Raw genomic sequence first — 15,521 nt, forward strand, 5'->3', positions numbered from 1 at the left:
ACTCTCTGGTTTGTGTTTTTAGACACTCTAGAAAATATTATGAGACGATTATTCCTGCTTCTGATTCTAACACAGACTAAAGGTCAAAACCACAGTCAATTTATGGTGGCTCCTTGTGTTTGTGTATGGTGTATGTAAGTCTGTGGTCGGGGAGGTGGATAAGAAATGGAGGAGGGTTGACATGCATTGTACTTTTGTTCCTTCACTTATATTTGGTGGTTTATACCAAGTTTGAAAGGAGAACTCTGTGGTCTCCACACATGGAGACCCAGGGAATGTCTTGTCATGTAAATTGAACTGATCATAGGAAAACTAGGTTTTAGGTCTTTTTTTTTTCATTAGTTGTGCCATCTTGGCAAGTCACTTCACATTTGGGCAGGGGCCACCTCAGTTTTCTCATCTGTAAAACAATCAGCTGGATGAGGAGGTCACTAATAATCTTTTCACTTCAAGATTCTATGATTAAAATGATTCATCTTTTAGTGGAATGATAGAGTTAATGCATCTTAGTATCTAATATTATCAGGCATTGGCTCTCTATATTGTAAACTTGGTGGGAGTTGAGAAGAATGGTGAAAGAGATAGAATGGATGTAAAAATATGAGTGGAGGATTGCTTTAATTTGAATAGCCTCATTTTTTAGTGCTCTGAATAGGAGTAGAAAAGAAAAGGTTAGTATTTATAGGAATTGCTTTTTTTAAAAGTCATTCAGGGTTAATGACAAATTTCAATTGTCACACATAGAAGGTCTTATTTACATAAACAATTTTACACAACATGTGTAAATACAAGAAACCAAAAGGCTTAGGCTATTTGCTTCTTACGGGTTTAATCTGTCACTTGACTATATAAAATATTTGGCTTTAGAATCCTAACAGTCCATAGCTATCATTCCAAGCAAGGTAAATATATATAGATAGCTAGGACAATGATGAGTTTCAGGCTGTATTTATTGTACCTTTAAAAGCAAATTAGATGCCACCAAACAGCTTAAAGGAATGAGAAGAAAGCACATGACCAGAAGGGCACACAGACACAGGACTTGGAATGTTCAGGGCACATACCTGTCGGAATAAACGCCGTGTGTTGCTGCAACTGTGCACTGGTTAGAGCCTGCTGGTAGTGCAAGACGCTGGGATTAAAGACCGTGCTGGCACCGTTGCTTTTTTCAAGTGCTTGTCTCTTTGGTAAAGGATGAAGAGCACCAGGTGGAAAGGCCTATAAGTGAAGAATCGGATATGATATGTATAACTCAAAGTAAATACAACTTCAGTGTCCATAGAGATCATCAATTGCAACATTTTTTTAAAAAAATGACAGCTAAGGAGATGCCTGTGCCATGCACCTTAATTTAAACAGCGGCAATGTCGAATGAGTGAGAATTCGTTATTGAGAGCGAAAGCATGATTTCTGTAATCCAAAACAGTAGCATCTCAACTAAGGAAAAGAAAAACTATCAAGCAACAACAACAAAAAATGGCTCCAGCTTTTTAAATGAGTTAAACTATTCTAAGGAAGGAAAGAAGCATTTGTGTTATCATTAATTCTATTTTTTACTTTAACTAAATGATCATTTCTTGAATTTAAATGTTAATAAGAATTATAATAAGCATCTTCTGAGCCAAGTAATTTAAATTTGCTTTACTCTTTTGGAAAAGGTATTAACATTTGTTAGGATTAATTTATTTTACATATTACATATGAAAATGAGATGGCTAAACACCTTATTGAATTTTTCATTAATTAATAATAATGATTTTTTTGCAACCAATATTTTACAAGTAATACAAATCTCAGATGGTTCTCTGAAAGGCTACATGCAAAGCGAAAGGTGAAAGGTCAAAGTACCAGGTCTACAGATGCTTCGAGAGGTCGCTTCATTGCTTTGGCAGTCGACTGAGTCTTTTAATAACAGGCAGCGAGCACATGATGGCAGTGGGCCAATGGGATTCAAGCGAATTAACATACAGGTAAACAGCAAGCAGAGGTGCATCATGGGAACGGCATTGCATTGTGGATAGGTGAGAAGGAAAAAAATATTCTGAATGCAATATACAACGTACAAAACACTAGGCATGCACAACAACAAAAATGTTCTCTAAAGAAATGAATATTACACCTTAAATTAGTATTGAAGCAAAAATGCATCTACTATACCTTAGTTAAAAGCATATAAGAGAGTAAAATATAGATGTTTGAAATTCAGGAAAGTTAATCAAAACAGCAGCTTGCATACACACCATAAGCATTTTTTATATTGCTTCAGAAAAAAAAAAGCAAAACTTTTAAGGGTCATAGGATTGAAGAACTTCTGATAAGTTAGTTTTCAAATATGAAATAATCAATGTGCAAAATATATAGGACCCAAGTAAAAAAATATAATATCTTAAATTGCATAAAAATAATTTTTAATGAAGATCTAGCCTAACAAAATGAAGTGGCAAACTGAGACAAAAAAATTCAGGCAAAAAAATATTCAAACACAAGATTATTTAGGCAAAACTGTTTGGGTTTGGATCTTAATTTTTTGTCTGAATCATGTGGATAATTGTCTCAATTCTTCTCTTCACTCTGCTAGCATGGATTGGAATAAGGTTCCAAATTTAACAAATTTTGAATTTGAATAGTAAGTTTCTCAAATTTCTCTCTTTTATTCCATTGTACTGTTTCTAATGACTAACTTATCATCCATTCTAAGTTTTCTACTATATTTGAAATTAGAATTCAATTTATCTCAAACAACTTACCGGATTATACTAATAAAATACCTTTTAAAAAGGTATTTAGTGTTTTCAGGTATCAAAATAATTTATATTTAATAGTTCTACTTGTACAGTTAACTACAATTAGCGACCAACCCAGTTAATGAGATGTGGAACTCTAGAATAAATACAATAGCTAAAAATAACAAACAGCTAAAAATGGCAAAGTACTGCTTGAAATAATAGAAGTGAAATAGTATCTATAATCATACTTTTGGGCAGACAGTTTCATTTAAACAGTTGAAATAACAACAAATATTGATTGATTTAGACCACAATGAAAATTTTTTCTATTCCTTGGTAATTGTAAAAAATCTAAAAATTTGATGATGAAATTCTGTGAAAATAAACAAATTTAAAAGAATAACTCCAATGCAAATAAAAAATGAAGTACCCATTTTTAATGGTTAGCACAATAAGTAAATCCCTAAGGTTTGTATAACAAATATAAATGTTATGTTCTAAAGTTCTGAATTCGAACTATGACATTTGAAATAAGTTGAAATAGTACTAAACTCTCAAAGTAGGAAACAGTAAATGATATTTTCCTTGGAAAATAAAGGGTTGTTTATCATCATTTGATGATTCAGGATTAAAAGTATAGAAATGATAGGAAGTCATTTTATAGAAGAGGTATGGGGTGGGGAAAGAGCTAGAAATAAAGTGGAAAGGACTATAGGTTAGAAGAGGTTTAGAATGGCCAACGGAGAAAATGTTTTGGATGGCAGTCTCAATAGAGGCCATCAAATATTATGAAATCATTGTTCTAAAAGTAAAATTGTGAATGTTTTTATAAACCAATAAGCTCTATAATAAGAAAGCTTCTTTATACTGAATATTCTTTCCTCAAATGTAAATTCTCCATTATGTGGCTTCCATGACACCACTTTTATTTAAACTCTTTCATGCCTGTATAGTTTTATATTGCTAAATGATGCATTTTCTTTAGCTTAAATTAGTCTGTGCTAATTATATAAGGTTACATAGCCTGTTCCCCAAGTGCACTGAGAACATTAACTGGATGGTAAACTCAAGGTCATTTTGACCTCAATTCTTCCCTTCACTTTTTCATTCCTTCGGGAGTTACAGAACACACCCACTGTTGGGTTGATCTTTATGCTAACTAGATATGTTAACTAGAAGAATATTGATGAACAACATTTTGATATAAGAAAGAATCATTTAATGAAGTCTCTAAGTAGAAAAGGAAATATTAAATATTTCTCTGGGGAGGTACATGTTTTCTTTTTTTCTGATACATAATTTTCATAGAAATTATAATAATCTAGAAACGTAAAGAAACGCAGAACTCTAAACTGAGCTGGATAATGAGCATCTTCTTTTCTACCACTCCATATTGTAGGTTATCTTTGCTAGATGCAAGCAGCTTGTCTTCTGGGAGAATCAAGCATACATAGTAATATCTCACACAGCTCACACTTTGAGGCACATGAGTAGATTGCATTTAGAAATCTGTATGGATGAATAATCATGTTATAACACAGCATTATAGGACACAGATGTTCTGATGTAGAGGATATTATTTGACTGATATTATTTACTATTTTTGAAATATCTTTAGTATTAGAACAGACTTTAGAGATCACCAAACCCAATACATCTTGGGAGCTTCCTTAGTCACCTATGCAGAGAAAGGTTCTCTTTAATTGAGCTCCTACTATGTGCCAGACACGTGGCATTCATTCTTGCTGGCCTTACCATTTATATGCTCTGCCCCCTCTGGGCCTTCTCCAGCTTGTGCACATGCAGCCAGGTTTTACTTTGACTGGATCAAGAAACCATCCAACTATGGGTTGAGGCAAGCGAACTAAGGGCCCATGTCAGGCATCACAGGCCAGAAGCAGATCTGAGGAGTCAGGAAACCCTGACAACAATAATGAGAGCTGCCACTTTAACATGGAACAAAAGGAAGTGGACAAGCAGGGTGGAATTCAAAGTTCCGGTACATGTTTTACAAAACAGGTATCTCCCCGAGTAGCCCCATTTTTGTGTGTAAAGCAAGACTGCTTTCTTGAAGATCAGATACCCTTCGTGTTACCAAAGAAAAGCTCTGTCTGGCTTATCTTCACAGTTTGAAAGTTCTAGAGTAAGAATGCTTTGACTTTATCCAAGTGCACCTAGGCTGGTTTCTAATGAGTCTCTCACGTCACTAAAAAGATATGACAGATTCAGTCATTTCCATGTCATTATCAGAAAGAAGCTGGCTTTTGATCTAAAACTACATTCCTTTGGGTTGTCTTTGATGCTGCTGCAAGATTCCCTGAAATGATGGAATTCCAAATTTGGGCACAATGTAACAATCCAGGAAACTATGGTAACTAAACATACCGACATTCACTCCATTAACGTCTATGCGTCTTGATGAGTATGACAGGAGAATGCGCAGGAAGGCACAATAATACAGTCTTGATTTAAAGATAACAGGCTGAAGAATGACCTTTTTGTGTAAGTGGCCATTTCTTCTTTTATCCCCATTAACCCAGGTCATCTACCATTTATATATAGTAGGTACACTGTTCCTTCAGAGATGTAAGGTGTGCAAACCATGGTCAGCATTGTATAGAGAAACTGGTCTTAGAGAATGGAGCTGATATACCAAGAGAAGCATGTATTCAAGCAGACTTCTGAGCAGCCAGAGATCTCACATGAACACAGATTTATTAGAACCTTCTACAACTTTGTCCAGTGGTTCTTAAACTTTGCTGCACATCAGAATCAGTTATTAAAAAAGGCCACTGCCCAGGCCACGTCCAGACCAGTTAAATAACTTTGGTGGAAGCGACTGATGTTTGAACTTCTCAAGACTCCTCAGGTAATTTCAAAATATAGCCAAGTTTGAGAATCAGTGGTCTAGCCCATGGTCGGCAAACTGTGGCTCGTGAGCCACATGCGGCTCTTAGGCCCCTTGAGTGTGGCTCTTCCTAAGCCTTAGGAGTACCCTAATTAAGTTAATAACAATGTACTTACCTATATAGTTTAAGTTTAAAAAATTTGGCTCTCAAAAGAAATTTCAGTCGTTGTACTGTTGATATTTGGCTCTGTTGACTAATGAGTTTGCCGACCACTGGGACTCTAGACAGGTGTTCCTCAGATGTTAATGTGCATACAAAACACCTAACATTTGAATTTTAAAATCTGGGGTGGGGCCCAGGGGTCTAGGGCTGTGACAGGCCCCCAAGTGCTGATAATGAGGTGCCTGTTGGTCTCTAAGGGACAGGAAAGTGACTCAAGTTCTGGATGCTAGGTTACAGGCCTTTATTTATTTATGTATGTATGTATGTATTTATTTATTTTTATTTTATTTAATTACTCATTTATTTTTTTAAGAACCAGCCAGTACAGCTCCATTTTCATCTCTCTCATGACTTGGTGTTCTGTGTAAAATTTCACTTAGGGAGAGAAAGTTTGCAGCAAATCCCTTGGCGCCCGTGATGACTAAACGAAAAGAGGAAACCAATGGGAATAGGAAAGCGTCAGTCATTGACCGGTCACCTGTTGTTACTTCTCTGCTCCAGGGTCTGCTCTCCGAAGATGCGAAGATGCGGTCTATTTATTGCTCAGCTTCCCACTCTCTTAAGCGCCAGTGCCCACCGTCCTGTTCAGCAGGAGGCCCTGGAGCCCCTCTCCCAGGAAGAACCCCAGTCTGTGACCACAGAACTGGCCCCGGGGAGGGCGCTGGCACCTGCCCTTGGTTACCTGACCCTGAGGGATATACTTATTGTGCTGAAGAAGGGAGGGAGGGGGAAACAAAACAAAGAGGGAGAACAACAGAACTTAGGCAGCGGAGCAGCAGGAATAGCAGCCTTCCCTGTTCCCAGCGGGTGTGGAGAGCGGCAGGACCCAGGCGCCTGGAGCCCGCGGGCTCCTGGGGGGAGGAAGGTGCGCGGCGGGCGCACCCACTTACCATGACTGTGGCCGCGGCCGCAGCTGCCTGGGCGGCCACCGCGGCTTGGTTGGCTTGGTGCTGCGCGGCTTTGATTTTGGCCTGCAAGTGTGCAGGAGGGTGAAAATATTTGCATTTCTCCCTCATGCAACGCCCCTTTATGTAATCCATACAAACGGTTACGGTGTTGTCGTTTGTGTCGATCATCGTGCTGTCGGCGGGGTGTGCGAAGCGGCAGTCGGTCTCGCCCCGGGCACAGTTTCCTCGCTGGAACTCCCTGCAGACCTAGGACACAGGGGGCGAGAGCAGACAATGCAGCACGGGGCCTGGTCGCTGCCTCTGCACGTGCAGCCGTGTGTGTGTGTGTGTGTGTGTGTGTGTGTGTGTGTGTGTGTTTTAATTGAATTAATTCCTTTCGTTTCTCTGAAGGGTGGCTTTTGTGCCATTTACAATGCAAGTTTGATTATCAAGAACACAAGTAACCAGAATCCCTAATAAAAACGATTTTGAGTTTTGCTTTGCCTTCTTTTCTAGGTTGAGAGTGAGTGGATATTGAGAAAATAAGTCAAAATCTGCAGTTTGGGGAAAATAACAAAGAGAAATCAATAAGGCCTCCACTGCTTCTGGAATATATAAATATATATAATAATTTGGAGAATATATATATATATATATACATATACACACACACACACACAAATCTTCTCCTACTCTGAACAACTCTGGAATGCTATAGGTTTTTTGCATGGAGAGATAATTTCACCATAGTTTAAGCCACCAGGCCATAGCTGTACAACTCCAAAAAGAGTAGGGGGAAATGACAAACTCGTTCCTCCTCTCTGAGAATGGGAAATGGGCGGAGGGGGGGGGCGTGAATACTCCAGTTTCCCCCTAGGTCTCCCCTGCTCTACAAAGATAGCATGATAATAAATCTGAAGAATTATGATATCAAAGCCACCAAAAACTTTCATTTAAGGTCACCATATTACTATTTTTTTAAAAAATATATTTTATTGATTTTTTACAGAGAGAAAGGGAGAGGGATAGAGAGTTAGAAACATTGATGAGAGAGAAACATCGATCAGCTGCCTCCTGCACACCCCCCACTGGGTATGTGCCTGCAACCAAGGTACATGCCCTTGACTGGAATCGAACCTGGGACTTTTGCATCCACAGGCCAACGCTCCATCCACTGAGCCAAACTGGTCAGGGCGATATTACTATTTTTGACAGCACAGAAAAATGATAAACATATTTTAAAAGGACAAAAAAGAGAGAAATGTGGGAAGAGGTAAAGGGAGGGGAAGAAATGAAGGGAAGTAGAATAGAGTTTGAAATGTTGTGTGTTGTTTCTTTTTTATTCCTTAATCCTTAGTTACCCTGAAACCTCAAGTAACTAGAATGCTCCATGCTCTGAAAATTCTGGTGAATCAAGAGTTTACTGTATAAAGGTTTTTTTTTTGTTTGTTTTTTAGAATTTAAAGAGTATCCTTAATTCTGCCCTGAATATTAGAACATGAAATAACATAAATAACATATACATAATTCTTAGATTTATAAATATCATTAGCAGGGAAGAATTACTAGTAAAATGTTAAGTTATTTTTTTCTTTAGGCTCCAACCCCAAAGTGGGCATATTTAAGTGGTGGTTCACATCCGGATCATCAGTGATGTTATATGAAGGGTCAACTGATATGACGGTCAAGCCTTGTGACAGTCAAACGTACTGGGGAACTACAGTGTCACTCCCCAGTCACCAAGCAAGTTTGAAGAGTAAACAGATAAGTCACAAAATTGTCAACTGTTTCTTCCTACTTTGAATATTAGCCAACATTCCATCCTTAGTTCATGAAATGTGCACAATAAGAATTACTAAGATGTTCCCACAGATTCTGAGTAAGCCTTCCTCTGTAAATGGAATGATTCCAGTCTGAGACTGCATCAGAGGTATGGGCCAGCCAGTAAGCATTTACCAAGGGTCTCTGTGTGTGGCCAATTCATTCCTGGTTTGAAGTGGGAACTGAAAGCTGCTCTGATAAAGTCATGGTGAGTCATTTTTACACATATCTTTGCCCATCAGTACTGTTGGGAACGACAGTTTGTTCCCAACTCAGCTGATCTAATCTGTTTTCTAAAACCACACAGTCACGTACTGAACACTAAAGCTTCATGGGTCCAGCAGGTGGAGCCCAAAACACTTATCTAGTCCCATGAAAGGTCTGTTCAGCATTCACAGGGACAGGCTAGATCAAAACAGTAGTGATTAGAATTCGCAGTCTTTTCATGTGGAGATCCATATACTCTGGATTGAAACTGACGTTAGGCAGCAACATTTTGCCGCCCTCAAGATTTATTGGGTGGATATTTAAACAAATGTATGTTTGAAAGAACATTCTCGAAGGATCCAACATAAAGCTCAGGGTACATCCTAACCATACATATATCACCTAACAACTTTAATTGGTAGTGGAATTAAAGGAGCTCTTTGAAAAATCCATTAAAATCTTTACACACCCATATAAAATGCTCTATTAAATATCACAGGATACAGTAGTTAAGATAAATGGATGAATCCTCTAACTCTGATTAAAGAGAAATATTACCCAGTAAAGTACAGATGGGTTGGCTTGACTCACGACTTAAGAATTATGTTTTATAAATATATGTATTTGTTTTCTTGGCTTTTATAGAACACTTAAGTGTAAGTTGAAGAAACGGTCCCAATCAACAAATTTGCCCAGTTTGCAATTCCCCCTGTTTACCAACAACACACCGAGGGCTGATATCTTGGAACGTTGTAGTACAGCCATACTAGTTCCTAAAATAATGAGATATGATCATCCCAACTGGTCAACAGTAATAATCCGACTTATTCCCACCCTTGCCCCTGAGTGTCCCCCACTGCTCTGGCTTCTGGGCTCCTGACTTGCCCCCTGGAGACCAATCCAGAATCCAGCAAAGGTGAAAGCCTAGCCCAGCTGGAGGCCTTCAGGAGCCATCACTATGGCTGCCATAGTGATTGATTCAGTGTTCCACTGGTTGCTAATATTTTGCAGCTGACTTTTTGTGTGTTAAACATACTCTTTTCCCACAGACTAATTTCCTTTATACTTGGCTTCAAATTCAAACCAAAGAATCATGAATGCACGGCTTTTAGATGAATGTGTGTGCAATATCTTACAAGCGTTTACCTACATAGAAGTACACTTCTACCACAAATGCATTTCAAACCACAAATAAAATGGAAGTACCTCCAGCTTGTCAGTCCTGAGAAGTTTCTGAGTTGTAGTTGAGCCCGGGACAGTGACAGGTGGACTTCCGGGAACAATAACAGGTGTGGTGGGTAGAATTTCTGTTGGGACTAACCCAACTCCAGGGGTTACAGGTGCTAAGTAAGGAGCAAAGCTAATCGCCGTATTTGTCCCTATTGTGGGACCTACAGGAAAAGTGGGCTGTTAAAGAAAGATAACAGAGGATAAAGATATCTTTAGAATAAAACTTTAAAAAATCACCATCATGTCATTTGAGCAAAATTTATTCATCTTGTACAAGACTCTGTGTTAGTTGCATAAATCTATTCTGAACTATGTAAGTTCATTAAACTTCCCTGTTTGGTTTTGCTTAATAAAAATTAAATCCATATAGACCCTCTCTTCTCAAAACCATACAAAAACATTGGAGAACATCATAGGAACCTAATTACAGGGAACAGGTTAAACCTTTGCTTTTATTACAGGTTAAACTTTTATTTCTATGAAAGTGTCCTCAACAAAATATATTCACTCTAATTGCTCATCATTCCAAAGTATTAAATTTCCTAACACTGCAGTAGTAAAACCTATAGAATACTGATTCATAGTCTTTGATTCCTCCTACATGTCTCTCAAAGGGAGAGGAATAAAGAAAAAAAACCTTGATTATAGCCTGACCAAGTTTATACATTCTTAAAAAGTGGACATTACTAGGGATTTTATTTTTTCATACTTACCAGTATGTTTCCATATTCACTAGCATGAATATTTTTAAAATTCATCTGCAGTTTCAATATAGACCTACTATTTCCTCCTCTAGCTTAAGTATGTCTTGAACTAACCTTTCTTTCTTAAAAGAGTGAATGAAAAGCTTGAACTTTTCAAGTGGCCAATTTTTCAATTGACTGTTGAAAGTTGGTTTGGTTTCCTAGGCCACATAAATCAACGCAGCAGTGATAAAGGCATAAAGTACCTTATTAAACTTCCTTATCACTGTACTCCTTGTCCAGGGATAAGAAGAAATAGGTTGATGGGATGATTATTTTTTAAAGCTCCACCTACAAATATGCCTTTCAGAAAGGAAATAATATGCATTTAAGAGAACAAGAAACTTCACTTCACTTTTTAAAGAGCCAATGTTAAAAATTTAAGATGCTAGATAAAGATTTTTCTTAGACTAAATTTCACATTGAATTGGACCTGAATGGTTGTTGTTGGCTTGTCTGTTTTTCAGTTATTGGATGAGTTTTAATCTGTTTATTTTTAGGAGCAATTTTCAGATATTTGCAGTGACATGTTAATGCAGTGTTCTAATGCGGAACTGTGCTGTTGGCCATGTCATGGTACGTCTCTATTTATACATTGTGGGTAACATTCTTGTTGTCTATTTATGGCTCTGAATGAGCTGTTGAACATATGGGGAAAATAACAATCTATGTTTATTAAACAAATTTTTTTGTTGACAGCAATAACTGAAAAATATCTCTTACAAATGATCATGTTAGAAAACAGTAAATTAGTGATAGTTTGTGCAGGGAGTTCTTGGAGAGGCTGAAAGTCTTCGCTGAGTGGCTGGGGCTGGAAGAGGTGACTCGAAAGGTCTTAGAGGGCTGGGGCTACAGCACTCCCACGAGCGGTTCTCAGATCTTTATGGTTTAGACATAAAATTCACTTTGGAAGAATGTTGCAACATGAGGTCTCAACATGGGAAATAGCTGGAAGTTGGGATTTTTTTCTTCCTTGACTTTCTACAAAATTTCATATGTGTATGTTTTCCATTTTCAACCCGTTTGAGTCAGAATTATAGAAAGTTGTGGTTTTCAGGAACTATAACGTTTATAATTTAGTACTATTGAAACAAAGCCAAGTGATTAAAATGGTACAAGGGCTATCTAATGTTAGGATTTTAAAAAGTGAATCCTGAGAGGTCATAAATCATAACAGATCAGTGACACAAAGAACCAGCTATATCAGAAGTACCTGGGGGTGGGGGGCGGGGCGGTCATAAACAGAGACATCACAAATTCTGGCTCAACAGGTCTAGGCAGGGGCCTTGACATTTGCATTTAAAATGTTTGCTACAGGATCTGTTGTGTGGCCCAGTTTGGGGACCACTGTCATAGATGAGGAGGGAAAATAAGTATTAAAAAAGAAACTTGTACTAAATGTGTCATTTAGCCCAGAGACTATTTATCAAAATAAATATTTAGAGAAAAGAGCCCTCCCCCACACCTCCATTTTTGACTTTCTACAGAAGCAAATCCCCAACCCTCTCTCCATGGATTTTGTGAAGCCAGGGTCAGTGTGGTGACACAAACACAAGGGCACACCTTGACAGTCAGTAGGATATCAGAACCTCAAAACTCATCTCCCAAAACCTTTTTGGATATCAATAAATCTATTGTAATTAGCTAATGTTGCTTTCCAAAATATGTTACTTGTTCATCTAATTTAATAATCTTAAATGGATGTTTTAGTTTGTTTATTGCTAATAATTGTAACATGGTTCATAAAAAGTATTATTCAAAAGTAAAAACATTTGAGCATTTTTTCATATGTCTCCTGGCCATTTGTATGTCCTCTTTGGAGAAATGTCTATTCAGGTGTCCTGCCCATTTTTTAATTGGATTGTTTGTCTTAGTATACATTTGCTTTACTGTGTGGCTACTGTGCTGTTATGTTGGTAGCTTGTTTCTTTCTTCTTTTTTTAACTTATTTTTATTGCTTACCCTAATACATATGTCCCCATCCCCCCTCTTTGCTCATCTGCTCCCACCCCTTAGCACCTTTTTCCTCTGGCCTTCGGCACACTGTTGTCTGTGTCTATGGGTTATGCATATATGTTCTTTGGCTAATCCCTCCTTACACACATTGTCTTCTTTAATCTTGTCAGTATCCGTGAGAAGCAAGTGTGGTAGCGAGAACTGCAGTCTCATAGGTGAAAGCAATTTAGTGTAGAGACTAAAGGATTACCCAAGGTCATTGCTGCTGAGGCAGAGGCAGGACAAAATAGCCAGGACTCTTGGCTCCAAGACTGGGGCTATTTCCATTCTTCTGCACTCACTAGATTTTGTTGGTAATGTCTTAAAACCAAAGAAGAAAAAACACTAGCTGCTCTTATGTTTTTGGAGCGTAAAGAGAGTGAGTGTTGGCGGGGAACTGTGGCCCACATTCATCCAGGGCCTCCTACAGATGAGAGATGTAGGGCTGCTCTGAACAGCTGTGTGGGATGCTGCTGCCTTGGGAAATGGGTTCTCAGATTCCAAATTCAAATTAAACTTCCAGAGGCAGAGTCCAGGCTGACAACACATCATGGTGTCTCAATTCAGTTCTTAGCTGGCAGCTGGGAAAGGAGAAGGACAGCACCTCCAAATGATTCTGTTCCTGGAAGCGTACCAGCGAGAGCTTGGGCGAACTGGCTCATGGTTTCTGCAGAAGGGCTGTTGCCAGGCTGTCTGAGACGGGATCCATGTGGTCCTTGTCATCTCTCAGCACTAGCTGCAGCTGGAGAGGTCAGAGGACAAGAGCCACAGAAAGTCTTCTGGAAGAAAATAGTTTCTGCAATGCTGGTCTTGCTATTTTTTCCCTCGTTACTTCACTCCACATTTCCGGATTTCTCTCCCCAGAACTCTCCACTCTTCTTTCGCACAGTACGTTATATCAGTAGTTCCAGGTTCAAAGATTTAACGCACACACACACACATCCACATGTTCTTTGGTATTTTGTAGTGGCAAGGAAGGGCTGGTACTGAGGAGTAATAGCTGAGTGGCCTGGGATATTTATGGCTCTAAAATTTCATCAACTGACTTTAAAACAAGAGTGTGAGAGTTCATGCATTTAGAAAGCTTTGACTTCAAAGGGTACGTATTTGGCACTTAAACGGAAAGGCTTAATACATGGTGTCCCTTAAACCTCCTTCCTTTACTCCAGAAGCATCACTGAAGGGCAGAATTCTCAATGTCAGACCTTGTCCCCAAGGACTGTATTGTATAGGTTCTTAAATCTCTGTTCTACTAAAGGCTACCCACCTGCTTCTTCATCTTGAGTGAACATATGAAGACTGTGTGTGTGATGGGGTGAAAATGAAAAGAAGAATTACTGTTATATTCTATCAGAAATGGGGAGCGAAAGACTGCTAGAAGGAACAAAAGAGCAGGGAATTTTTAAATATAGTGAATTTGAGATAGAAGAATTATGATAGGAAGGAATGAATTGTATTTTCATTCACTTAATAAATACTTATTGGTATAGACACAGTGCCAAAATACTGTATGTACATTTATTAAACTTAAACTCTAATGGGCAAGAACAAGCAAAATTACAATTCATGTTTATGGGTAAGTAGAAATGAGGAGGCTTCATTGATCGTGATGGAGATGGGTGGTAAATCGCAGGGAATAGATTTAGAGTCCTTCTGAATGAGATGAAGTTAACACGTGAAGGATAATAGGATACTTCCAGCAAGAGCAGAGACCATGAGGCAAGCAAGAGCTTTGCGTGTTCACAGAATGTGTTCACAGAACTGAAGGTGTGGTTTGGTCTCAGTGGATTCAGGGTGAGGTAGTTAGCTGGGTGAGGACCAGATCACAGATAAGGCTATATGTTTAGGCTTTCTCCCTGTGAAATGGGAAAGCATTGAAATATTTTAAGCAAGGGAGTGATATGATTTCATTTATATGTTTAAAAAGTTCCTATGGTTGCTATATGCAGGATACATTGAAATAAAACAAACCGAGAGATTAGAAAGGAAATGCCCACAATGTATTTTGAAAAATAGGTTTATGGTAGCTCAACAAGGGTGCTGGGACTTGAAGGCAGATATATTAGGACTTACTGATGAAATAGACATGAAAAAGTATGCAAGAGAGAGTCTGCTTGGTTTCGGTTTGAAACTGCTGGTTGCATTTACTGAGATGGAAATGTAGTGGAATAAATAATTTGATCTTTAACATGTTGAGATTCTGTGAGAAATTTAAAAGTGAGTCCAATAGGAAGTTGGATACAGGAGCCTGAGGCTCAGACAAGTTTGGACTGGAAGCATACATTTGGGATTGTTCTTAGCCTGTAGATGATTTACAGTCATAGGAATGGATGAGACCAGGAAGGAGAGGGTAGATGAGAGAGATGTCCAGTGCTGGGAACCTCAATTAGTAATTTCAACACATAGAGAAATATGGTAGAGAAAGAGGAGGAAGGAGTGATTAGAGAGGAAGGAGTGCTCTACAAAGAAGAGATTGATTATACAAGCCGAATATTACTAAGAGGTCAAACAAATATAGTGAAGACAAAAGTGACCCTCAGTTTAGAAATATGAAGATCACTGGTAGAAGATTTAAGGGTGGATGGGAGCTAGAGGGAGTAGAAAAATATAGAGAAGTTTAACTTCAAAGAAATCTAAAAATGGAGTGGTACTTGTTTCTCTATTTTATCTTAAACAATTTCTGCATATTTCTTGTGGCTGATCAAACAAATTCCCACAAACTTGGTGGCTTAAAACAACACAATTTATCCTTTCATAGTCCTGGAATCATGAAATCAGTTTCACTGGGTCAAAATCAAGTTGTTGGCAAGACCGCACTCACTCTGGAGTCTCTAGGAAGGA

The 15,521-nt window shown here is 38.3% G+C and overlaps 1 protein-coding gene across 6 annotated transcripts in view; it reads right to left on the reverse strand.

Annotated features, from left to right (window-relative positions):
• MBNL2 (muscleblind like splicing regulator 2) overlaps positions 1-15,521 on the reverse strand; it is a 172,290-nt gene that overhangs the window by 35,542 nt on the left and 121,227 nt on the right. For 4 of the 6 annotated variants that reach the window (XM_070408722.1, XM_070408720.1, XM_070408723.1 and 1 more), the window contains exons 4-7: positions 9,919-10,119; positions 6,688-6,951; positions 1,849-1,902; positions 1,065-1,218 (exon numbers count right to left, since the gene is read on the reverse strand). In XM_070408722.1, the coding sequence (XP_070264823.1) occupies positions 1,065-1,218; positions 1,849-1,902; positions 6,688-6,951; positions 9,919-10,119 (673 nt within the window). The remainder of the gene's footprint in view (positions 1-1,064; positions 1,219-1,848; positions 1,903-6,687; positions 6,952-9,918; positions 10,120-15,521) is intronic. The other 2 variants (XM_070408725.1, XM_070408724.1) reach the window with 1 other exon arrangement.

The sequence above is a fragment of the Myotis yumanensis genome, unplaced genomic scaffold (assembly GCF_028538775.1).
Source record: "Myotis yumanensis isolate MYYU_CA2020_CCGP unplaced genomic scaffold, mMyoYum1.0.hap1 SCAF_3, whole genome shotgun sequence".
Taxonomy (NCBI): domain Eukaryota; kingdom Metazoa; phylum Chordata; class Mammalia; order Chiroptera; family Vespertilionidae; genus Myotis; species Myotis yumanensis.